General features: G+C 35.1%; 3 protein-coding genes across 3 annotated transcripts; 1 reads left to right on the top strand and 2 right to left on the bottom strand.

The window, feature by feature from the left end:
• Positions 1–1,126: 1,126 nt before the first annotated feature.
• Positions 1,127–5,553, bottom strand: LOC114734335 (probable protein phosphatase 2C 79). The gene is made up of 5 exons (XM_028921965.1): positions 5,175–5,553; positions 4,268–4,711; positions 3,147–3,514; positions 2,315–2,551; positions 1,127–1,467 (listed from the first exon to the last, which is right to left on the bottom strand). Exons 2-5 carry the CDS (start codon positions 4,584–4,586, stop codon positions 1,198–1,200), a joined length of 1,194 nt encoding a protein of 397 aa, XP_028777798.1. The 5' UTR covers positions 4,587–4,711; positions 5,175–5,553; the 3' UTR covers positions 1,127–1,197.
• Positions 5,554–10,760: 5,207 nt separating this feature from the next.
• LOC114734313 (translation initiation factor IF3-1, mitochondrial-like) lies at positions 10,761–15,703 on the top strand. The gene is made up of 9 exons (XM_028921931.1): positions 10,761–11,202; positions 11,499–11,580; positions 12,203–12,270; positions 12,708–12,806; positions 13,364–13,420; positions 13,558–13,626; positions 14,066–14,131; positions 14,256–14,521; positions 14,615–15,703. The coding sequence occupies exons 1-9, from the start codon at positions 10,996–10,998 to the stop codon at positions 15,129–15,131; spliced, it is 1,431 nt and encodes a 476-aa protein (XP_028777764.1). The 5' UTR covers positions 10,761–10,995; the 3' UTR covers positions 15,132–15,703.
• A 477-nt stretch (positions 15,704–16,180) lies between these two features.
• LOC114734322 (trafficking protein particle complex subunit 2-like protein) lies at positions 16,181–18,530 on the bottom strand. Its single transcript, XM_028921940.1, has 5 exons — positions 18,427–18,530; positions 18,206–18,302; positions 17,774–17,852; positions 17,589–17,670; positions 16,181–16,576 (listed from the first exon to the last, which is right to left on the bottom strand). The coding sequence occupies exons 1-5, from the start codon at positions 18,457–18,459 to the stop codon at positions 16,436–16,438; spliced, it is 432 nt and encodes a 143-aa protein (XP_028777773.1). The 5' UTR covers positions 18,460–18,530; the 3' UTR covers positions 16,181–16,435.
• Positions 18,531–19,914: the final 1,384 nt, after the last annotated feature.

Here is a 19,914-nt window from a genome sequence, read left to right as displayed (position 1 = left end):
ACAACCGTGGTTATGGTGCTTGAGGGCTGAGGCACATTTAGGATTTAGCATAGCATTTGGTTGTCCGAGCTTATTCATCTCAGTTTTTCAATCATTAAATAATATTTGTATACATATCACTAGTTACTAATTTGGAAAAACATTTTAAGTTTTAATTTCCTTAATTTGTAAAGAGACGTTCATACTTCTCACAATAAAATAATTATTTGTTTATGGGAAACTAAAATAATTGTTTGTAATAATCAAGAATAGACAATTTTGTCATTATAAAAAAAATCCTTAATTTATCAGGTCTAGGAGAACGTCTAAATTTATTTAGCTTATACTATTTTAGTTAGTAAAATATTTTCCATATCCATTTAATACAAAATTAAAATACCTTTTAAATTGGCGTAAATCATGCTAGCTTTAGAGTGTATTTTACTACCAAAATTATGATTTCAAACAAACATATATTTCGTTTTTTACTTTGTTTCGACAATTAAATCAGTTTCTCGTGGCTTTGCATCACCAGTGTGAGCCATAAGCGCGAAACCAGACTAATATCTAGAACTTGTTAAATTTTTATAGTAATATTATGATATTTGCATATTACTATATACACCAATCAAATAAAAGTAATTTCAGGGTTACATCTATTTTATAACCATACCAAATATATTTTTGAAACATACTATACTCTCCTTCCTCTTACTTGAAGAAGGGCATTAAAAAAATAATTCTCGAGCTGTTTCCCGCAAAACAGACAATAGCTCAAAGAAAAGGAAATCGTGAAGAGAATAAGCTTGGCACAAACACAACTTATATCATGGTCATGGGAAGATCCCCATTGTTCTTTTAGTATGTTGGAAGAAGGGGTAACATAAGTATTACTCCCGGAGGAGTGCTATTCTAGTAAGTTACGATTTCGCATTTACTACTGGTTTGGATTATTTTAAAAAAAAATATGAAGAGGAAAATTTTCAAAAATAGTAAATTTTTATACTATTTTTGAAAGTTTTTCTCGTAGTATTCTCTTCTCCTTTTTTTCCTCCCATTTTTCTCCCTATCCAAACCAAGCTTTAAAGAATTAAAGTTCTGCTCCTCTCTCATTGCTTTTTTTTTTTTTTTTGACCGGACTCTCTCATTGCTATTTGAAGACGCCTGGTATTCACACAAGAGAATGATACAACATAGAAAGGTATGATACAACTTAAATCAGGTACCACCAGTCTCTGCTGGTGTCATACAAGGTGCCAGTGTGTTAGGAGGCAAGTTGATGCCACCACCTCTAACAGATATACTATTGAACCTCACAAAGCTTGCCTTACTCAGGATATTCGAATCCAGGAACACAACAATCACAGTTATATCATCATGGAAATGTCGACGAACCCCACGATCAATCTTCTTTAGGTCTGAATATCTCATTTCTCTCTTCTTTGCTGCTTCTTGAAGGGCAGCTTTCACCAGCCTCCTCGCACTTCCCTGAAAGAGGATAGCAGAAAGAGAGATAGCAGATTAAGCATTAATCCATTTTGTGCCATGTTTTCTGCCTGCCATGCATCAGCAGCTCATATCAAGTTTCAAAAATATACATATAAGGACTGTCAATCGGATTAGAAATCAATTAATATCAGCATATCAGTAATGTATGATGTCAAATGACAATAACAATAACTCAATAGGATTTCTTCATGAAGATCATTGGATACAACTTTTTCAGGTAGAATCAAAGAATAAAACTTTCGAGCCTAAATATGGCAAGACCATTAGATCTCAAGAGATTTCCCTCTGTATCTGCCAAAATGAACTCCCCTTCACTATGGCATTTGTCATCCAGAATCCGTCTCTGCATTCAGAGACAGTGTCTAAGTATTTGCTTAATGGAATACATGGTGGGTACGAATCCACTACTTAATAAAATTCTGTTTCCACTTGAGGCAGATTAACAACTTTGACAGCTTCTATCCGTTGCAAATGTAACATGCTCAAACAATGTATAGGTGGGCACACCAAAAATATTTCCGGACAAGTAAAGGGAACGACCATTCAATTTCCTTCCCTAAAGACAGGCAACTTCATGATGAATATGCATTTGCCCTCATCTCATTGAATGTGCTCTAACTTGCAACATCGATGGTTTATGCTAAAATAATCTCCCCCACAAATTCTCCCCATAGGCAAAATACAAGTTGTGAAACATGCAACAGATCACGATAACGGAACAATCAACACCAACCATTTTGGGGGCGGGGAACCTAGTCAGGTCTGCAGCATCGCATGACCATGATTCAACTATTAAATCTGGCGCAGATTGAAATGTGATTCTTACCCTATGAGGATTATTTTTAACTATATCAACTGCATCTTGATTGCTAAGGTGCTCCCAGAGCCCATCAGATGCAAATATAATAAATTGATCATGTGGCTGCAATTGGGTCACTGATATTGATGGTTCTGAACTCAGTATTGGCCTCTTGAATGGCTCCCGAAGTCGAAACTTAGCATATAGAGGTTCTCTATTGAACTCGGCCTTTTTCAAATAAACGTCACCAATAGATCTTGAAACCTGCAAAGTTTAAAGACTTTAGATCATCTGTAAGGACCATGGCAAGGATTGGACATGATTTAAGTCCAGGGGAAAAAAACAAAATGAATGAAAGACGCAAAAGAATTAATAACAAAATTTCAAATAACACCATCTAAAGCATCTCAATATAGGGGTTTAACTTACATAAATCAAGTTCTTTTCCAAATATACTTTACTAGGCAGCAGGTTAAATCGTATTACTTTTTTCCGTTAAGAAGAATGAGAGGAATTAGTGGGAAATTATTTTAAATCCCCACTCTCCCAAATGCATTTTAACTTATTTTTCTAATATTATATTTTATATTTTATATTTTATCAATGTGCTAATATATGGCTTTGGGAACCAGAAAACAAAAGGCCCTGAAGACATATATATTAGTATTAATTTCAATTAAAAAAATTACATTAGGTCAGGTAATACTAGTATTTCTGCTCACATAACTTCAAGAATGTAGTCTTGAGCTGCCACTCTAATGTGTATCTAAATGTACAATTGTACATCATGCAGCAAAAGCAGGTACTTGATTAGCTCTAGACACAAGAAAACTATTATTATGAGCTACAAATGACTTACTTGTATAAGGCCCTTCACACGCCATACATTATGCTTCAAAACAACAATCTGTTTGTCATCAGGGTGCAAAGAATGCAGCTCCTGTCTTACAGACTCTATCCCCACATTGTGCTCCGTTGACAGTTGCAAAGCTAGTACGTCCCCAGTTGCCTTGACCACTCTTCCCAAAACAGCTCTTGAATCACCAAGATTAGCTACATAAAGGGTTCCATTACAAATAACACCAACTAGACAGCATGACCCAACAGCTGCGATTTGTGGTTTCATTGGCCACTGTCTGGCAACAAGAGACATAAATCCCTCTTCTGTAGCTTGAAGTGCCTTGCGAATTACATCAACTGACATTGATTGCTGCTCCGCAGCAAACCCTGCAATTAAAAGTAGAGCAAGATGATTTTTTATCAACAAACATATGGAAGAACAGTCACCATAAGCCGAATCCACAAACTACTGCTACATAAACTCCTCAAGTATGATACACCATTCCCACAGCATCAAGTCAGTGCACACCACTCGCTTTTCATACTTTCAGGTTTACTTAATTTTATAAGTGATAGAATGATGGAAACATAAAATAAACTACAGTGAAAAATACTCACTGCCACCACCCAGAAACAAGATCCTCACCCATGCTTTATTGGTTAGACTGGTTCAGAAAAACAAATTAAGTAATGAAAAGGAAAAAACAATTGATCACTTATTGACACCACTTTGGTGGTTTCACTGGTCAACTGCTAAACAGAAATCAAAACAAGCACAGAAAACATAATTTTCTGTTCCATTAAAAAGGCTCAAAATAGACAACAACTTGGTTCCGCTGAAGCAACAAAGCTTTTGTCTCAAGCAGCAGAATAGACAACTTCTGTTCTAGAAACATTGTAACTCAACAAGATCTAGATTAAAACACAGAAATGGACTAGACGATTGCTTCTCTTCCCCTGGACATATCATATTTATCAGACGGTATCCTCTCTATGTACCATGTCCAGTCAAAAGCAATAACAGATTATAGCAACGAAAAGATTTGAAAAGGAAGGCAGCAGGAAATACAGTAAAGTGACAATTGTAGACCATAACAAAAGTAGAAGCTTTACGAATTCAGTCCTCTAGATGTCACTTACTCTTAAGATGGTGAAAGAGGTTATCATTAACAAACCGTGATGTCTCAGGGCCTCCATGTCCATCATAAACACCAACAAAGGTACCATAAGGACCAGATTCACTGGTGCTCAAACTGCCCGATTCAATCTGGCTCTGATCCTCCAGCAAGTTATTGGCTTGGACCACGGCCATTGAAAAGTCACCGCTCAAGTGCTGCCCCGAGTCTCTGTACCACAACAATCCATCTTGTCGACCTCCAGCATCTGAACATGTACGTGCATTTTGATCGGAACGTGGCCACAAGCAGGCCTGTAGAAGGTTCATTAACTGTGATAACATCCCTCATCTCACCAAACAGCCGTCCAGAATTTCCTCATCTATCAACGTTCCCAAAACTTCCTCACCGCAAGAATTATCAGTTTCGATTACAAAAGTCCTGAACTACTCACCACAAGATCGGTTCACTGTCAACAATGAATTAAGGGGAAAAAGTCAACTAAGATTCACATACCCAGTCATAAAGCAGAAAAGCCCTTAACAAGGGCTAATTAGGATTTAACGCAACAAATCACACTCAGGAGCAGGTAACAGCTTCCCTGAACCCATAAATACTCAACCTCTTTCGTGTTAGAACAAAAATTTTGAGCATGAAGCAAACCCTAAGGACGAAGCAATCAACACAGCAAAAATTAATTAAGTAAAAAACAACAATCGCAAAAGAAAAGGTCAAACCCGCTTGTTCTCAGAGTCGGCTTTTTTTTTCTTTTGGATGAAACTCTGTTAGCTTTTTAAACATGAGTATTCACATTCACATTCACATTGAAGAGCAGAATCCCCAAGTCACCCTAATCTCAACAAGAGCCAATAATTGACGCCAATTACTACTTTGGTCGAGCAGGAAGTAAAAATTATGGAGAGAGATCATACCAAGACTAGACAAATTGACTATAGATATTAGATGGTGAGATATCGAATACCCCGGCTGAAGAAGAAAATGAAATGGAAAGAAGGAGAAAGTCAAGCGTGAATGAAATCATTAGATCTGCGGATCCATGGATATAAAGGAGGAAAGAATAGAAGTGGGATTATAGTTAATTTGGTCCTCGCTCAATCTGAGCTAGTATTGGGTGCATGGATGCATTTAAAAGGTAGAAGTGTTGTGAAGGATTCGACCAAGAGAAAATCTCGCCTTTTCTTTTCTCTCTTCTCAACGCACACAGGCCCATAAAACAGCAACGAGGGAGAGGTTGAAGACAGCAAAGCAGAGGTTCAGCACTGGGCTCCACACCACCATGCTAGAGAGAGTGACGAGAAGATGAGAGTCAATCAACTTCTCTTTAGACGACGATAAGGGGTTCCGTAATATTATGGGCTTTGCTTTCCGTGAAATAGGGTTCACATGAGAACACGTGGAATTTATGGTTTTACTACAAAAATATAAAGAAAGGGACTTTTTTTTAAATTTTTAGTGTTAATATAATCTTTGATTAAAAATAAAAGTAAGAGATTTTTTTTTTTAGTTTTTATGGTTCATATGATCGTTGCTCTCTCAATTTTGCTCTCATTTTAATTTTAATCTTTTAAGTTTCAAACTATAAGTTTTGATCTCTCAATAGTCAAAATGATTCAGATCTTTATTAAATTAGAGGGACTAATATTTTAAATAAAAAATTTAAAGGACCAAAACCTATTATTTAATACTTTAGGGACTAAAATCAAAGTAAAGGCAAATTTGAAGGACTAAAATTTATATTAACCCTAATTTTTATTAAAATAAATTTTTTGGAAAGCTTCAACATTTTTATTAAAATAATACTACCTGTGATCCTAATTATAAAATTTTGTTTATAAAATACAAATGAGATTTTATAATTAGTACAGGGGTATAAATAATTTGGGCAAGCTCTTCCTTGCTGCTGATAAAGCCAATGAACATAAATCAATATCAATAATAATAATAATAATAATAATAATAATAATAATTGAACTCAAGGCGTAAGATGAGTTCAAGACCGACTGTTGGCGCCTTAGTGGGGGCAAAAAGCCTAGGACCAAATTTTATTGGATTATTAGTTCTCGGCAAAATCTGATAATCTACATTAATAGGCAAATTCTTATGCATATCGTGCAGACATTGAGATGAACCGTGCTATTTATAACTTATTAAACATTTCATATTTCATATCGAATTGAATATTGACGTTGATTTACTCTTTGTAATTCTTGTTGATTATTAATTAAATATTTTATTAAGTTTTATTAACTTATTTCCTTTTTCACTCATTCTTATACTTTTAGGAGGTATTTGACAACATTGAAAAGTGCTTCTCAAGAACACTTTTTCGTTAAAACGAGACAAATTTCTCCATATATTTACTTCATAGATCGTAAAAGTACTTTTAAGACTATGGTTTGATTTTTATCCAAACACCCCGGAAAAGCAAATCATAAATATTCTAAATTCTGGCCTCTAGCCCGTTGATACCCGATAACACAGGTGGCTCCTCATATGCCCCAGATTACTAGAGGAAGCTGGCAATAATTATCAACTCAACAAATCTATAGCAGTTCTGATTTCCCTCACCCGAACGGGAAATTTAGTTTGTGCCTGTGTATGAAAAAATATGATGAGATTTTCTATGTTCCAATTCTTGGTTTAAACGGTGTTTGAATGGAATCAAAATTATAATTTTAAAAATATTTTTACAAGTAAATATATAAAAGAATTTGTTTCGTTCTGTGAAGGCGCTTCCAAACACCCCATTAATATTGTGTTCATTTTGCATTGAAATAGAACTTCCTGAATATTAAAATTGTGCGAGATCTCTTCATAACTTCATTAAGTTACAAGTGATTTTCTTTTTCTTTTTTTCAACGCTATATTATATTCAAATGCTTGCAGGTTAAGTTGATTGTGTGGATCTTTTTCTTTGAGATGATCAGTCAGCACAAGAATTTGTCAACTTGGCTTGCTCTGCCTCAGCCATATTATAATCTAGTTCGTCTCGTGGGGCACTTAATTTAGCATCAATTTATTTATTTATATTTTGCCGATAATTTAGCATCAATTATTTTTTTTGAGTAGAAAGCATCAATTATTTTAATACAATGGATTCCCCGGCCCCACACGTGCAAGTTCCGAACTTCCAATCAGTCTTTGGTCAGTTAAGGGAGGCAATTTCCTTGAGCCCTGTCACTTCAATACCGAATACCAACTGCTTTATCGACTTTATATACGTACACAGCGCACGCAAACTACGAGGTTAACATTCTCCTTATGACTTTTAACTTTGTTTTTAGATTTTAACCCTATAAATCTGACTTTTCAACGCTTTTTCCATTCTTTAGAGTTAATTTAATATTTAATTTAATTTTAAATATAAAATATCAATTTATTTTATCTTTTATATTTATTTATTTTTAAAGATCGTTCTTATAACAGTTGCATATATTAAATGTTTCATCAAATGATAACTCTAACTAATACACATAATTAATAAGAGTATTTTAAGAAATATAACACTTATTTATTATAAATACTTATACAACTAATTTTTTTAATCTGCTCAAATTAATCAGCTAATTCTTATATTAAGGACCAGAGGCAGTATAATCTAAAAAGAAATTAAAAGTCACAAAAAAGTTATTTCAGCTTTAGAGTTATTTTTGAGATAAGGAATCATTCTGCTCAGGAGTCATTCTAAACATTATTTTGGGTTAAGACTTTTTTATTTTTAAGTGTAGGACCTCAGTTTGGTTGAGCCATAAACTTAATGCCAAACATGCACCAGACACCGTCCCCAGATGATGCATATCTTGGTTAATTCGTTGATTGGTTGATGATAAGATCAACCGTAACTGTAGCTTGTCAAAGTCAATTCGATATTGGCTTAATGAATCCCACGTTTGGCTTTGTGTGTGGTCAAACAAATATCAGGAAAACGAATGTTCTTTGCCTCTTTCCTGGCCAAAATAGCTTCTGGAAGTTCAGCAGTCTCTTATAATAACAATTTCCCACGAGAAAGCCTTCCCCAGGAGAAGCATGTCCGCTTGATATGTATTTAAACCTAATAATTCATTCTGTCTTTACGTAAGGGATTATATTATTAGTCAATATCGAGCAAACACTGCGTAATTTGTTTTGATTTTATTTCTAACTTGTTATTTTGGTCCATTATAAATAAATCTTTCCTCAAAACGTTCACAGCCACAAACCCAATCCACGAATTCAAAATATTGCAGTTTAATTGTTTGAAGTTCTGTGAACATTCTCTGTATCTAAAGATATATCCTGACTCCAAAATCCAACTCACTTTGATTTTTTTTTTTGGTATAAAAAAATCTTCTAAATTGTTACGTGTTATGAGATAAGAATCTAATTAAGACTTAGAATATAAAATGGAAATTGTACCCAAATAAATATATGTCTCTATGACTAAGTACTGATTCCCTCGACATCATGGAAGATTAAAAAAATAATTAAGCTTGACCGGTTTGCAAGGCCTGAATGATCTGAGCCTAAAAATGGTTTTTTTTTTTTTTTTTGGGGTTCCTGAAGGTTCCAAAATATTGGTGGATATGAAATATCAGAGAATTATCTGGCTTGCAGTGAAGCTGCGATGAGTCGTTGACCACTAAATTGGAATTTCTGTATCATCGTTCAAATTCCCCATCGAAAGCTGGGTTTTGGACCCCCAATCCATGTGATGGCCAGGTCCTCTAATTATAATAATGCAAAACTAAACACATGATGGGACTTCAGATTTGAGACATTACAAGTTGCGCATAGAAAGATTCAGAATGGTTTTTAAGTAGTTTATAAATAATTTTCTAATATTGATTTACAGAATACGAAACAAGTATGTGAAAGGAATTTTATCTTTACTTATGTAAAATGTGTTTATAGAAAATTTCTATTATGATCCAAACAGGTACTTAAAGTCTCTTTATTCACAATCTAATATGTTTTTTCACGGGAGGTTTATTAAGAATAATAAAAAAATTAGCAAGCTACAAAATGTTCGGGTGGCTTCTATTATGCATATTTATAATACTATATCCGGTCCTAATTATAAGAGCTAGTTAACTAATTTGAGGAGATTAAGGAAGTAAGTTGAGTTAGTTATTTGTCCTAAATAGGTGTTGTATTTTCTAAAATATCCTTGCTAATTAAGTGTATTGACTAGAACTATCATTGTTAGAAGGGCTACTTTGAGAAAAAAATGTATAAATATGATAGACAAAATTGATTGGAGTCTTATATTTAGAACTAAAATAAAATTCAAACAAGATCTTATATTAAGGATCGGAAGTAATATAATAGAGTGTACAAAACAAAATTTAATTGGAAAATTATACCCCTTATCTCGCATATCAGGGAGATTAAGCTCTGTTGCCAATAAATAATATTGTGTTGTGTCTCAAAAATATATTAATAAATTTCAATTCGTTTACTAAACTAGAAATGTACGCTCACGCATTGCATATTAGATACAACAATGCAGTCATGGATGCTGCCCCCCGGGGGGATGCAGTCATGCACTGAACTATACTTCTACTTCTTATTATTAATATAAAAACTAATTAATTAATTTAATTAGTTTAAAAAAGTAATTAAATCAGTTATTTGTAATAAATATATATTATTTTTTTTAAAATGTCCTTACTAATCATGTGGATTAAATAAAATTATCATTTGATTAAACTTTTAACACATGTAACTACTGCACGGATTACCTTAAAAGAAATGAATAAATATATGAGACAAAGATTGAGATCTTATATTTAAGATCAAATTGAATGTCAGACTGACCCTTATATTAAGAATTAGAGGTAGTCTATAATTTCTATTTGATTATAAATATTCCAAAGTCAAATACCTTAATAATTAAAAACAAAAAAATAAAATCTATCAATTAATATTAATTTGAGTGAAGTATTAATTCCTTAGAAATCTAAATAATGCATATCAAACCAAACATGACCTTAAACACACAACCTAATTCCAAAAATTTAAAGAATTTACTAAATGAATATCACCAATCCCTTTTATCTTATTATGATATACTTGATTGTGTTTTTAAATTTTGTTTAAAAATGCAAAATAATTCATATCTATAATTTTGGAATTTTTTCTTCGGCTGCAAATCAACTCAAATTCTTCTTATAAAAATTATTTTCCTTCCTATTTTTTTGTTGTTGCTAAAACATAGGTATCTTTTTATTAAAGATAATCTTATTTGAGACACTATTAGATACTAAATGTAGACACTTTTCCTTAGGGGATTCGAACATGGCATATTAGGCCCTTATTATCTTTGGATTATGATGATAAGATATCAATTAAAAGATCGGGATATGCGAACAAAAGAATTTTAATCCGAATCTTGGGCCTGACTTCTGGACTATTAATTGTAGGCCCACCTCGACTCAGGGCCATTTAACTTCGAGTGTAAAGCATGGCCCCGCCACCAGTTTCCGCTTTCTAGCTTCCATGACTTCTGCCCCGTTGGTTCTAGGCCGCGTAACCCCACTCCTCGTCCGGTCGTCCCTTCCCTGCGCGCGGGAGCAATTTCCAGTTCGGGCGCAAGGGTAGCTGGTAAGGCTGTATGTAACTGTTAAAGCCGCTCTGAGTCGCTGTTTGAAAAACTAACTTTCCTCTGGGCTAAAGGATCGACCTCTCTGCCAAACGAATAGTGTCATGATAGTGGTTTATTAGTTTCCAGGTCTCTTTTACTGCACATAAGTAATGGCGTATTGGTGCCGAATCGGGCAATCTAAGTTGAAAATCTTGTCCACCCAATTTCGAAGATGTTACATTCAACTCCCCAGCGCATCTTTATTGAATTCCATCACGCATCGGAATACCCGCGTTTCTGAGAGACCAAGCTGGATTTTTCGAAGTAGATCCACTGATGTTTATAATAACGCAAGGTTTTTCGCTGCCCCTGCTCAGGTAAGTTTTAACTTTAGTGGTTGAAAATGTTAAACTTTTTGCTTTCATGGTGACTAAAAGTGGGGTGGTGTGTTTGTTGTGAAGTATGATGAGTGATGGTATCTTAGCGTAAAATTTTCAATGTTGAGGCATGCATTTGTTTGTTCTAGCGGAATTGGTTATGTGTTCTTTATCCAGTAAGGCAGTGCAACGGATTTTCAGGTTGTGTATAACAGTGCATGATGTTTTGATGACCATGTATGGTTTCGATGGTTCTCCGTGATGTTATGGGTTGATGGTGCATTCTTGGTTTTCAGTCGAAGACGAAGATGGACAACAGTGAGCCGCGAATAAATGAAGAAATTACTGCGCAGTTTATCAGGCTTGTAGTTGATGATGGTAAATATACTCCTGATATTCGCTAATGTAAACTGTTTTTTTTTTTTTTAAAAAAATAATGTTGTTGTCGTGGTTGTGGGCATGGCATGGCTCTTTTCAGTCTAATAATTAATACCTTCAGTAAGAATGATTACAATTCAATTGGTAATCAAATATCAACTTATCAGGGGAAGGTTGTATTGGCTTTTAATTACTGATTTGGAGGAAGGGAGTGCAAGTGCACCCATATACTTAGATCAGTCATCTTATATTGAAAGGGCTAGTGTCCTAAAACTGTGGGTTGTTTTTCTAAAAATTTGCTAGACCATGAAGTTACCAGCCATATTTGCGTTTACAAACAGTTGTTTTCTCTTACTTCCTATTAAACAAATGTGACTAGGATTAACGAAAATATGGTATGGAGCATGCTTAGGAAGTTGAATAAGACTGCCTAAGGATTTATGGAGATTTGTAGTCTTTTGCATATAATAAATGATAAATGTATGGAACACAGTGTAGACATATGCCGCATTGTACTAGCTTCAATGGAAAGATCAGTACTTGCATATTTGGGAGCTTGTATATGTGTAAGTTGGTTTTGTTTGAACTCTGAATTTCCCATTAAATTTATATATTCATGCAGAACATTCAATAGTTTCTAGGCTTGAAGCATTACAACGCGCTAGGCGGCTCAAGCTTGATTTGGTGGAGGTAAAGTTTTTTCAGGTCTTTTGCCATGTTATCTGAGAGTTCCAACATTTAAACAGAAGTGCTCAGTTGAAATAATTAATGAATAAAATATTATAGCTTGCTGAAGGATTTGTTGATATTTGTGGGACTTTTAAAGGTTTGTATGATGCGTAGACTGTGAATCTTCAATCTTAAGACGGGGTAGAGAGACTTTGTCTAATTTCATATGGCGAAAAATTGTCACTTGCAACAAAAATAAGAAGCTTTATTTTCTTTCAATAAAAAGAAGTATCTCTTATGTTTGGGTCATATAGTGGCCACCTCACCCCTATGCCCGCAAATAATTTTTGTTTTAGATTCAGCACATGAGAATGGTTCTACTGGCATTTGTAAATTTTAAGTATTAGATCTGTTCTCATAGTCACCCGGGCCTCTATAATTTTGATAATGTTGTACAGGTTCAGAAAAATGGAAAACCGCCTGTCTGCAAAATTATGGACTACCACAAGGAAAAGTACAAACAACAAGAAAGGGAAAAGGAGCGGGCTAAAAGCAAGGTTCAGTTTTGCTGTTGTTTGCCAGTAGAAATTATAGATAAAGATAGAATATAGGATTTTGAATAAGCATAGGAGGAAATTAGTTAATATTTCAATGTATTTTATCTTACTATCTTTTGTTAGTTTTTTTATTTTGGACAAAAAAAGGAACAAGTGAGTGGGCTTTTGAGATTTCATCAGGGTTAAGGTAGGCCTAATTGGTCAAAGAGCAGTTATAGAGGACAGAGGTGCTTATAGATTTTTTGCCAACGAGATCATTGGCAGGACTTAAATATATGCCCTTATGGGGTGGAGCAAAAATAAATGGACCATGAAGTTTATAACCTTTTCATATTAGTTGATAGAATAATTTATGTGCATCAAATATTTGTAAAGCTGTGATGGTTGACAAATAAAATCCTTTATAGCAGAACAGGCCAACTATCAAGTGGCTGGAAAATGAGCCTTTGCATATTTTCTTTAATTTAAAAAGATAGTCCACATGTATATGTGTTTGTATATATGTGCCTGTGTGTCTATACGCAACTTTGTTTTAATATGATATCTATCACATGCAGTCAGAGTTGAGTTTGAGAAAAGGGCCTGGCAAGGAAATACGCTTTTCTGCCAAAGCAGTAAGTTCATTTTCTATATTCCTTTCTTCCCTCACTACATCTTTTTTTCCCGTGTCATTATATGTTGCGTTTCTTTGTTACCTACTGAACTTGAGAAGTAAATTTCCTGTTTTGACATTTTTATCTTATGTCCTCAGGAACTAAAAGACCTGAAGATGAAAGCAGATATGGTTAGAAAATTAATGGAGAAGGGTTACCGGGTGAAGGTAATTTTTCTCCCCTCTACATTTGATATTTAATTGGTTTTCGTTTAGGGTGTTCATATTGGCCCAAAAAAAAGAGTAGGTTGTTCTTAGATGGTGTTTCTACAATACCTGTGGAGCAATTATGAAGTGATTTTAGAATGTTTCTGAAGTGAGGTTCGTGCGTGCATCTGAATTGCTAATCATTAAACGCTCATAGGTCATTTGATGTAAATTATGGTAGTCATCTATATATAATTTATGATGGCAATTCATTAAATGAACTGATGCATCCATGCTTACATCATGTTCTGGGTCTGCAACATGCATACATGATAAGAAAAGAAGAAAAGATGTCTTGAGAAAATTTTGGCCATAACAACATGTTTGCATGCATTCATTGCATTATAAAATATTTTGATATGTTTGTTGGCCTTTCACTCATTCTTGGTTATGCAAGCAGTGCAGGGCATTAGGAGGAGCTGGAGATCAGGACGTTGAAGGAATATTATCGCGCTTTTCTGCTTTGGTATGACTGTCACCTGCTTGATTCCTTGATTTCCTGTCTAAATTTTGTCTATAAGTTGTCTCTTTTATGTTATTTTCCTATCTTTGTCCATCATTCCATTCTATACTTAAGCAGTTCTTTTCAGTTAGAAGATGTGTCTGTCGTGGAAAGTGGACCGCATCTGGGGAAAAAAGAAGCTTATGTGATTGTCAGGCATATCAAATTTGGGCTACCAAAGAAAGGTGGTGCCCGTGGGAAAAAGTTGCAAGATGCGATGAATAACTCTGTTGAGGCTCAAGAGGCTAGCGACGTTGATGAAGATCCGAATGAAAGTCCTGCTGAATCAGGGTTTGAGACAGAGGAAGAAGTGCTTTCTGATGGTTATAAGCATGTGTCACTTGTGATGGACAGGTCAGATAAAATTATGAAGAATATTGCTTGTTCCATATTTGTTTGCGATGATAATTTCAATGAAGTATTTAATTTTAATCGTGATCTGGACAGGGCTAACTCGGCTGATACTGGAACAAATGCTGTACACAAAGAAGGCTCACCATCAAAACGTAATTTAGAGCCTCCTGCTATGGTTGAGAATAGGTACAGACGAAATAATCAACCGTCTATCACACAAGAGCAGCCAACGATGACTGAGAATAGATACAAACGAAATAATTCCCCATCTACCTCACAAGACCATCCTGCTGTGACTGAGAACAGATACAAACGACCGGATTCTCGTATGAATAATTTTCCATCTACGGCACAACAGCCTTCAGTTGTGATAGAGAATAGGTACAAAAGAGCTGATCCAAGAATCAGTTTCCAACAAACGATATCACGGGACAATTCTGTTTTGAATAGCAGAGGACCTGAAGCAAGAGGCGCATTCAGGTCACCACCCTCAGATTTTAATCAGAACAGGCAGGCCATGCCCGGTTCTTGTGCTAAAACAGAAGCATTCAAGCAATCCAGATCAAGAAACCCAATGCCTCCTTTTGACGATATGGGCAGGGTGGAATAACTCATTCTAGCGCTTCTAACGCCCCAAGATCTGGTTATGGTATTTGTGGTGCTAATAAAAGCCTTGATACGCCTGATGCGTGAACAGGAATGCATGGGAAAAGAGAAGGTTCTCTTATGATTCTGCTCAACATTGTAGCTCGAGTTCCTCAGCAACTTTGACAGGGTGTTGAGTAGAGATGTGTGGTAGTCTCGGTATGATGCATTAACGCTGGGGATTCTGCAGTAGTGAGCTGAATCATGATCCCCAACAGTTCATCAAAGTCAAGCAAGATAGGATAGCAAATGTAATAGTGATAAAAGCAAATGATATTTAGGTCCAGTGAGTGTTCAACGAGGCCAGTAGCTTCATTTGTTTTGTTTAAACAATAAGGTTACTTATTTATATTTCTTCGCATTTGCTTGGAGCTGAACAGCCTTGGAGGCCCTTCCTTTTCCATCCTTACTTGACCCTGGAAAAGGGGTTTTCCACTGGCTGCCCGATAAAACCTGTCGTCTGATTTTTGAAGCTTTCTCATTTACAGAGACTTGATTTATGTGAGCACTCTATGATCTTATCAGCTAATTTCCGTATGCAGAATTTAGTCATGGCAACGATTTTTGGTAAGCCTTGATGAGAGCACAGCAGAAAATGTGCGCATTGCTCTCACGCATAAACTGTTACTTTTTTGGTCTGCCTCAACAAATTTCTTACTGTTAAAAATATCCTATGACTCAACGATTATTAAAAACAATCCTCCTCAACATGCTTTAGTCCCGACAGTTCTTCCTCGATGAATTGACGTCATTTTGACGGCTTGTTTCGTTGTTCGAGTAACTTCGTTACGTACTACAAAAGGCAAGTGTTTGTTTAGGTTAAACACAACCTTTGGAGCACGATCGGGCTCCAAGGTTTCCTGTGAGCTCAAATCGATTACTCTATTTTCCCAAGTCGTGATTCTCTTCACTTTAACTTAATTAGAATACCCTTGAGAGCCTTAAGATAAACAACAAATATTTGAATTTGGGGTGAGCACGAAAGATATCCATATTTGGAAGGACCCCCAATGGAAGCCAAATGGAAGATAAATGGGATTGTTCAAATTATCCATTAGGCAAATTGCATGTGGAGTTTTGAAGATTTGGAATTTATATATTGAATGCTGATACAAGGGGTGTTGTTTCAAATGTTCACAGACATCCACATTTGATAAGCAATTTTACCAGAGAGTAACTCCTAAGGAACAGAAATTATGAGGCAAAAAGACACCTTTTCTTGGGGAGAAGAAAGAGCGTTGTATGAGAAATATCAACATTTATCTAGGCTCAGCCGGTGGAACTTAATCCAAATGACTTGACAATTGTGCTCACCCTTTCTGCAAAAGTTCTAGAGGTGATCTTTTTATCTGGCACATGGAATGGGTTTGAAACCGCATCTACATATGCAGCATGGAATTTCCTGAAAAACTGCGAAGACAAACTGATAATTAGTAGCCAATACAAAGAACAAAAGTTTTCAACAAATCTTAACTAGTTCATCAGCATTCGGCAGGAAAGTATATTGGTTGGATTCAAATTATTAATAAAACCTACAATTGAATCATCAAAAGCATCTCCATATAACTAACGAGTAAAATAACAGTAGCATTTCATCATTGAAGAAAATGACCTCAGGGAAACACAAAAGGTTCACATGCCTAGATGAAACATCTGTGCAACTAACATTGATATTTGAAAATTCAAGCAACAAGTCCCATCAAGAATTACTCAATCACGTGCACTTTGATTTGATGCAAGCCAATATTGCACTCATGGCTCAATCTTACACTTAAACTAAAGCAAATTAAAACATGACTACCTATTAATAAACTGTGTTCGTTATTAAACCATGGTAAATCTGAATATACAAATTGAACGGCAATAATTGAAAGATAACGTCATCGTCTATTGCTCATGCCAGGCAACACAGCAGATAAAGAAAAACTTTACTTTTCCGCTATAACAAGTGCCCCATTCTGTAAAATTTAATTGGTATTATATATAAGATAGAGGAGAAAAATTAAATTAGGCACAAGACATCCAACAATCAACCCTAAGAACACAGTACTTTGGTTGGTCCATGGGATAGGATTCTATCCCTTCAATTTCGTCCCATCCTAATGGCCTCCATGTTTCTTCTTTCTTTTCTTAGGAGAGAAGGGGTAAGGTGAGAAAATTTAGCCATAGAAAACGCGGCGGTCAAAGTATAACATTTAGTCCAGTAAAGGCCTATCAAGATTTATTCCAAGAAACACTCAACTTTTTTGAGTAACAAAAACCTGAGGTGTCTACATCCTCAGTACAGCATAGTTAAGGGCATACCTCACTAGTACATTCCTTTCCAATGTCAAGAAAACGAGAATATGAAGAATACTACACAGTTACTGTGGAATCGCAGCTTAGGAAAGAAAGAAAGTCATCGAATTTTATTTGCACTCACATTTCTTACATCTGCATCTCTGACATCCAGATCTGTTGTGACCAAGATAAACTTCACCTTTGTATTAGTCAGATAACCATAGCTGCGGGTTGCATAATGAAATAATAATTATGAAAAACCACAAATTTGTATTGTTTTGTGGATTCAAGGCCATTCAAGATAGAATAGACAACAAATGCACTCACACCCTATAGTTATCAGTAGGATAGAGCAGACCCAGGAACGTCTCATTCAGCATCGGTCCAGTCTTCTTGGGATTGTTCACTGACAAGATAACACATTCAGTGCCATAAGGCATAGCAACGGAAAAGTGATATGCAAATTTAGAGCAACTACCGAATCGTAATTCTCATACGTGTGATCTAAACCTCAAAGCTTAAAGGAAAGTGCACATGGCAACAACAATAAAGCTTAAAGAAATTGGCGAGATCTCCGAATCAGATGATCCACAAATCCCAGCCATTCCTATATTGGATCAAGAACGAAACTTCATAGCCAGACTCTTTATGAGGTATCCCATCTCAAGTAATTTCCAGAAACCCAAATTCTCGAATCTAAGCCTGGTTAGTAAAATCAAGCATAATCAGCCAAATATAAATTATTCCTCACTAACGGACCTCGCTCGTCAACCACATCAAGGGAGCAGTGGACGATATGATGGAGCTTGAGAGCATCGTCGGCTTCAGTGAAGCTCTGAATATACAGCGGGTTGTTCTGCTCATCGTCGGAAAAGAAAAACAAGCGAGATTTGTGATCTTGTGCAGAAAAAAAATAAAGCTTATAATAAAAGTGAAGAATGCTGCGTGAAATTTGAGGACGAGGAAGTATAGAGGCATACCTGGTGACCAACGACGGCAACACAAACGATCATTTTCTCCGGCCTCACCCCACTGCGGAAGCCGATCAGAGGCTCGCTCGCTCGCTCTGAATCATTTATATGTGGGCCGAATTCTAGTGCGATCTGATATTATCTTGGGCTCAACACATCGGACAAAACGAACAGGGGAAACCCCTCGCGAATCAAGGCTTTATCTTGCAATACGACAAAAATATAGGTCAATGCTCCTTTGGAGGGAAGAAATTCGTGACTAAACCGTAAAAACCAGGTTTTTGGGTCATTTTTGTTATATTTGCAAGATCATGTTCTTGAACAGGTAAATAAAACAAGTAGAAAAAGTTATTATTTGACAAAGATTAATTAACACATTTCTTAGGTCTAGTACTATAAAAAATGCTTCTAAAAATATTTAAAGATTGTCTGCTAATAAGGTTATTGTATTTTTATCAGTTGGGCTTATTTTTGTGAGCGCCGTTTTTAATATGCTATTTCAATAGGATTATTATATGTATGGGTATCAAAGTTTTTTTTTTTTTAATTTCCCATTCTTATGATACAGGCACCTATCATCTCTTATTGGCGTATCTTAATATCCTGCGACATTTTGCTTTCTAAATTGATGGATACATTTCTTTGATAATTTAATATACCACACTTCGCAAAAGTTAATTAATTTTAGACTTTTGTGATTATCTACTTATGTTATTTTAACACATACACATACGTATGGTTTTATATACACATATATGCGTGTGTATACTAAATTAAAGAAGATTGTCGTGTCATATTTGTTTTCCTATCTTAACCTTTGTTCTTGTCCCACAATCAAGTTTATTTATTTTTAAGCTGCATTGTTCATGATTATAAAATAATATGACCTGCTAAAATCTTTACATCAAAAATTGATGCCATGCATTGGATTGTTCATTCATGTTAGTTATGTGGGAGCAATTCCAATAAATTGGATTTGGCGGATACTTGCTTAGAATCCAATTAGTGGTGTTGGTTGGCTTTACTAATGAGTTTGTTGTGCAAGGACAAAGGAAACAAATATTCCTCTGATCCTATTTATAAAAAGGAGAGAATAATTTTTCATATAAATATATAATTTTACTCTTCATTTATTATTTGTTTACTTTATTTTGTTGGGATATAATGAATATTAAATATGAATAAAGTTAAAAAAGTTATTAAATTTTAAATAAGAGTTAATGAAATTTAAAATTTTTTTTAATTTGTATGAAATATATTGAAAGTGACTTATAAATAGAATTAAAAAATAAAACTAAAAAGAGTTAGGTATTTGCGTTTTCAGTTTTACAACAGGACAAGACAATACGTTTCCCAGCTTCCATTTGCTTTCCCTCCAAGAAAATCTCTCTGGTTAAGAGGTTATGCTTCCATTCTAGCAACCAACACAAGAGGCATAAAAGTCAACATTTCCCCTCTTAATTTTACTAAGCCTACATGGGGAAACAGCATTTTCTT

Source organism: Neltuma alba, unplaced genomic scaffold (genome assembly GCF_004799145.2).
Source record: "Neltuma alba isolate B1F8T4 unplaced genomic scaffold, ASM479914v2 tig00002629_pilon, whole genome shotgun sequence".
Lineage (NCBI taxonomy): Eukaryota > Viridiplantae > Streptophyta > Magnoliopsida > Fabales > Fabaceae > Neltuma > Neltuma alba.
The sequence above is the reverse complement of the archived record's forward strand: the minus strand, read 5'-3'. Positions and strand labels throughout refer to the sequence as shown.

Excerpts from the sequence above, each read along its gene's own strand:
- LOC114734313 (XM_028921931.1), top strand. The coding sequence starts at position 10,996 with ATGGCGTATTGGTGCCGAATCGGGCAATCTAAGTTGAAAATCTTGTCC. Across the intron at positions 12,807-13,363 it reads AGGAGCGGGCTAAAAGCAAG|TCAGAGTTGAGTTTGAGAAA; the intron begins GTTCAGTTTTGC and ends TATCACATGCAG. Across the intron at positions 13,421-13,557 it reads TACGCTTTTCTGCCAAAGCA|GAACTAAAAGACCTGAAGAT; the intron begins GTAAGTTCATTT and ends TTATGTCCTCAG.
- LOC114734335 (XM_028921965.1), bottom strand. The coding sequence starts at position 4,586 with ATGTTATCACAGTTAATGAACCTTCTACAGGCCTGCTTGTGGCCACGT. Across the intron at positions 3,515-4,267 it reads CCTCTTTCACCATCTTAAGA|GGTTTGCTGCGGAGCAGCAA; the intron begins GTAAGTGACATC and ends TTTTAATTGCAG. Across the intron at positions 1,468-2,314 it reads TTAAAAATAATCCTCATAGG|GGAAGTGCGAGGAGGCTGGT; the intron begins GTAAGAATCACA and ends ATCCTCTTTCAG.
- LOC114734322 (XM_028921940.1), bottom strand. The coding sequence starts at position 18,459 with ATGATCGTTTGTGTTGCCGTCGTTGGTCACCAG. Across the intron at positions 18,303-18,426 it reads TTGCCGTCGTTGGTCACCAG|AACAACCCGCTGTATATTCA; the intron begins GTATGCCTCTAT and ends GACGATGAGCAG. Across the intron at positions 16,577-17,588 it reads GAGATGCAGATGTAAGAAAT|TTTTTCAGGAAATTCCATGC; the intron begins GTGAGTGCAAAT and ends TTGTCTTCGCAG.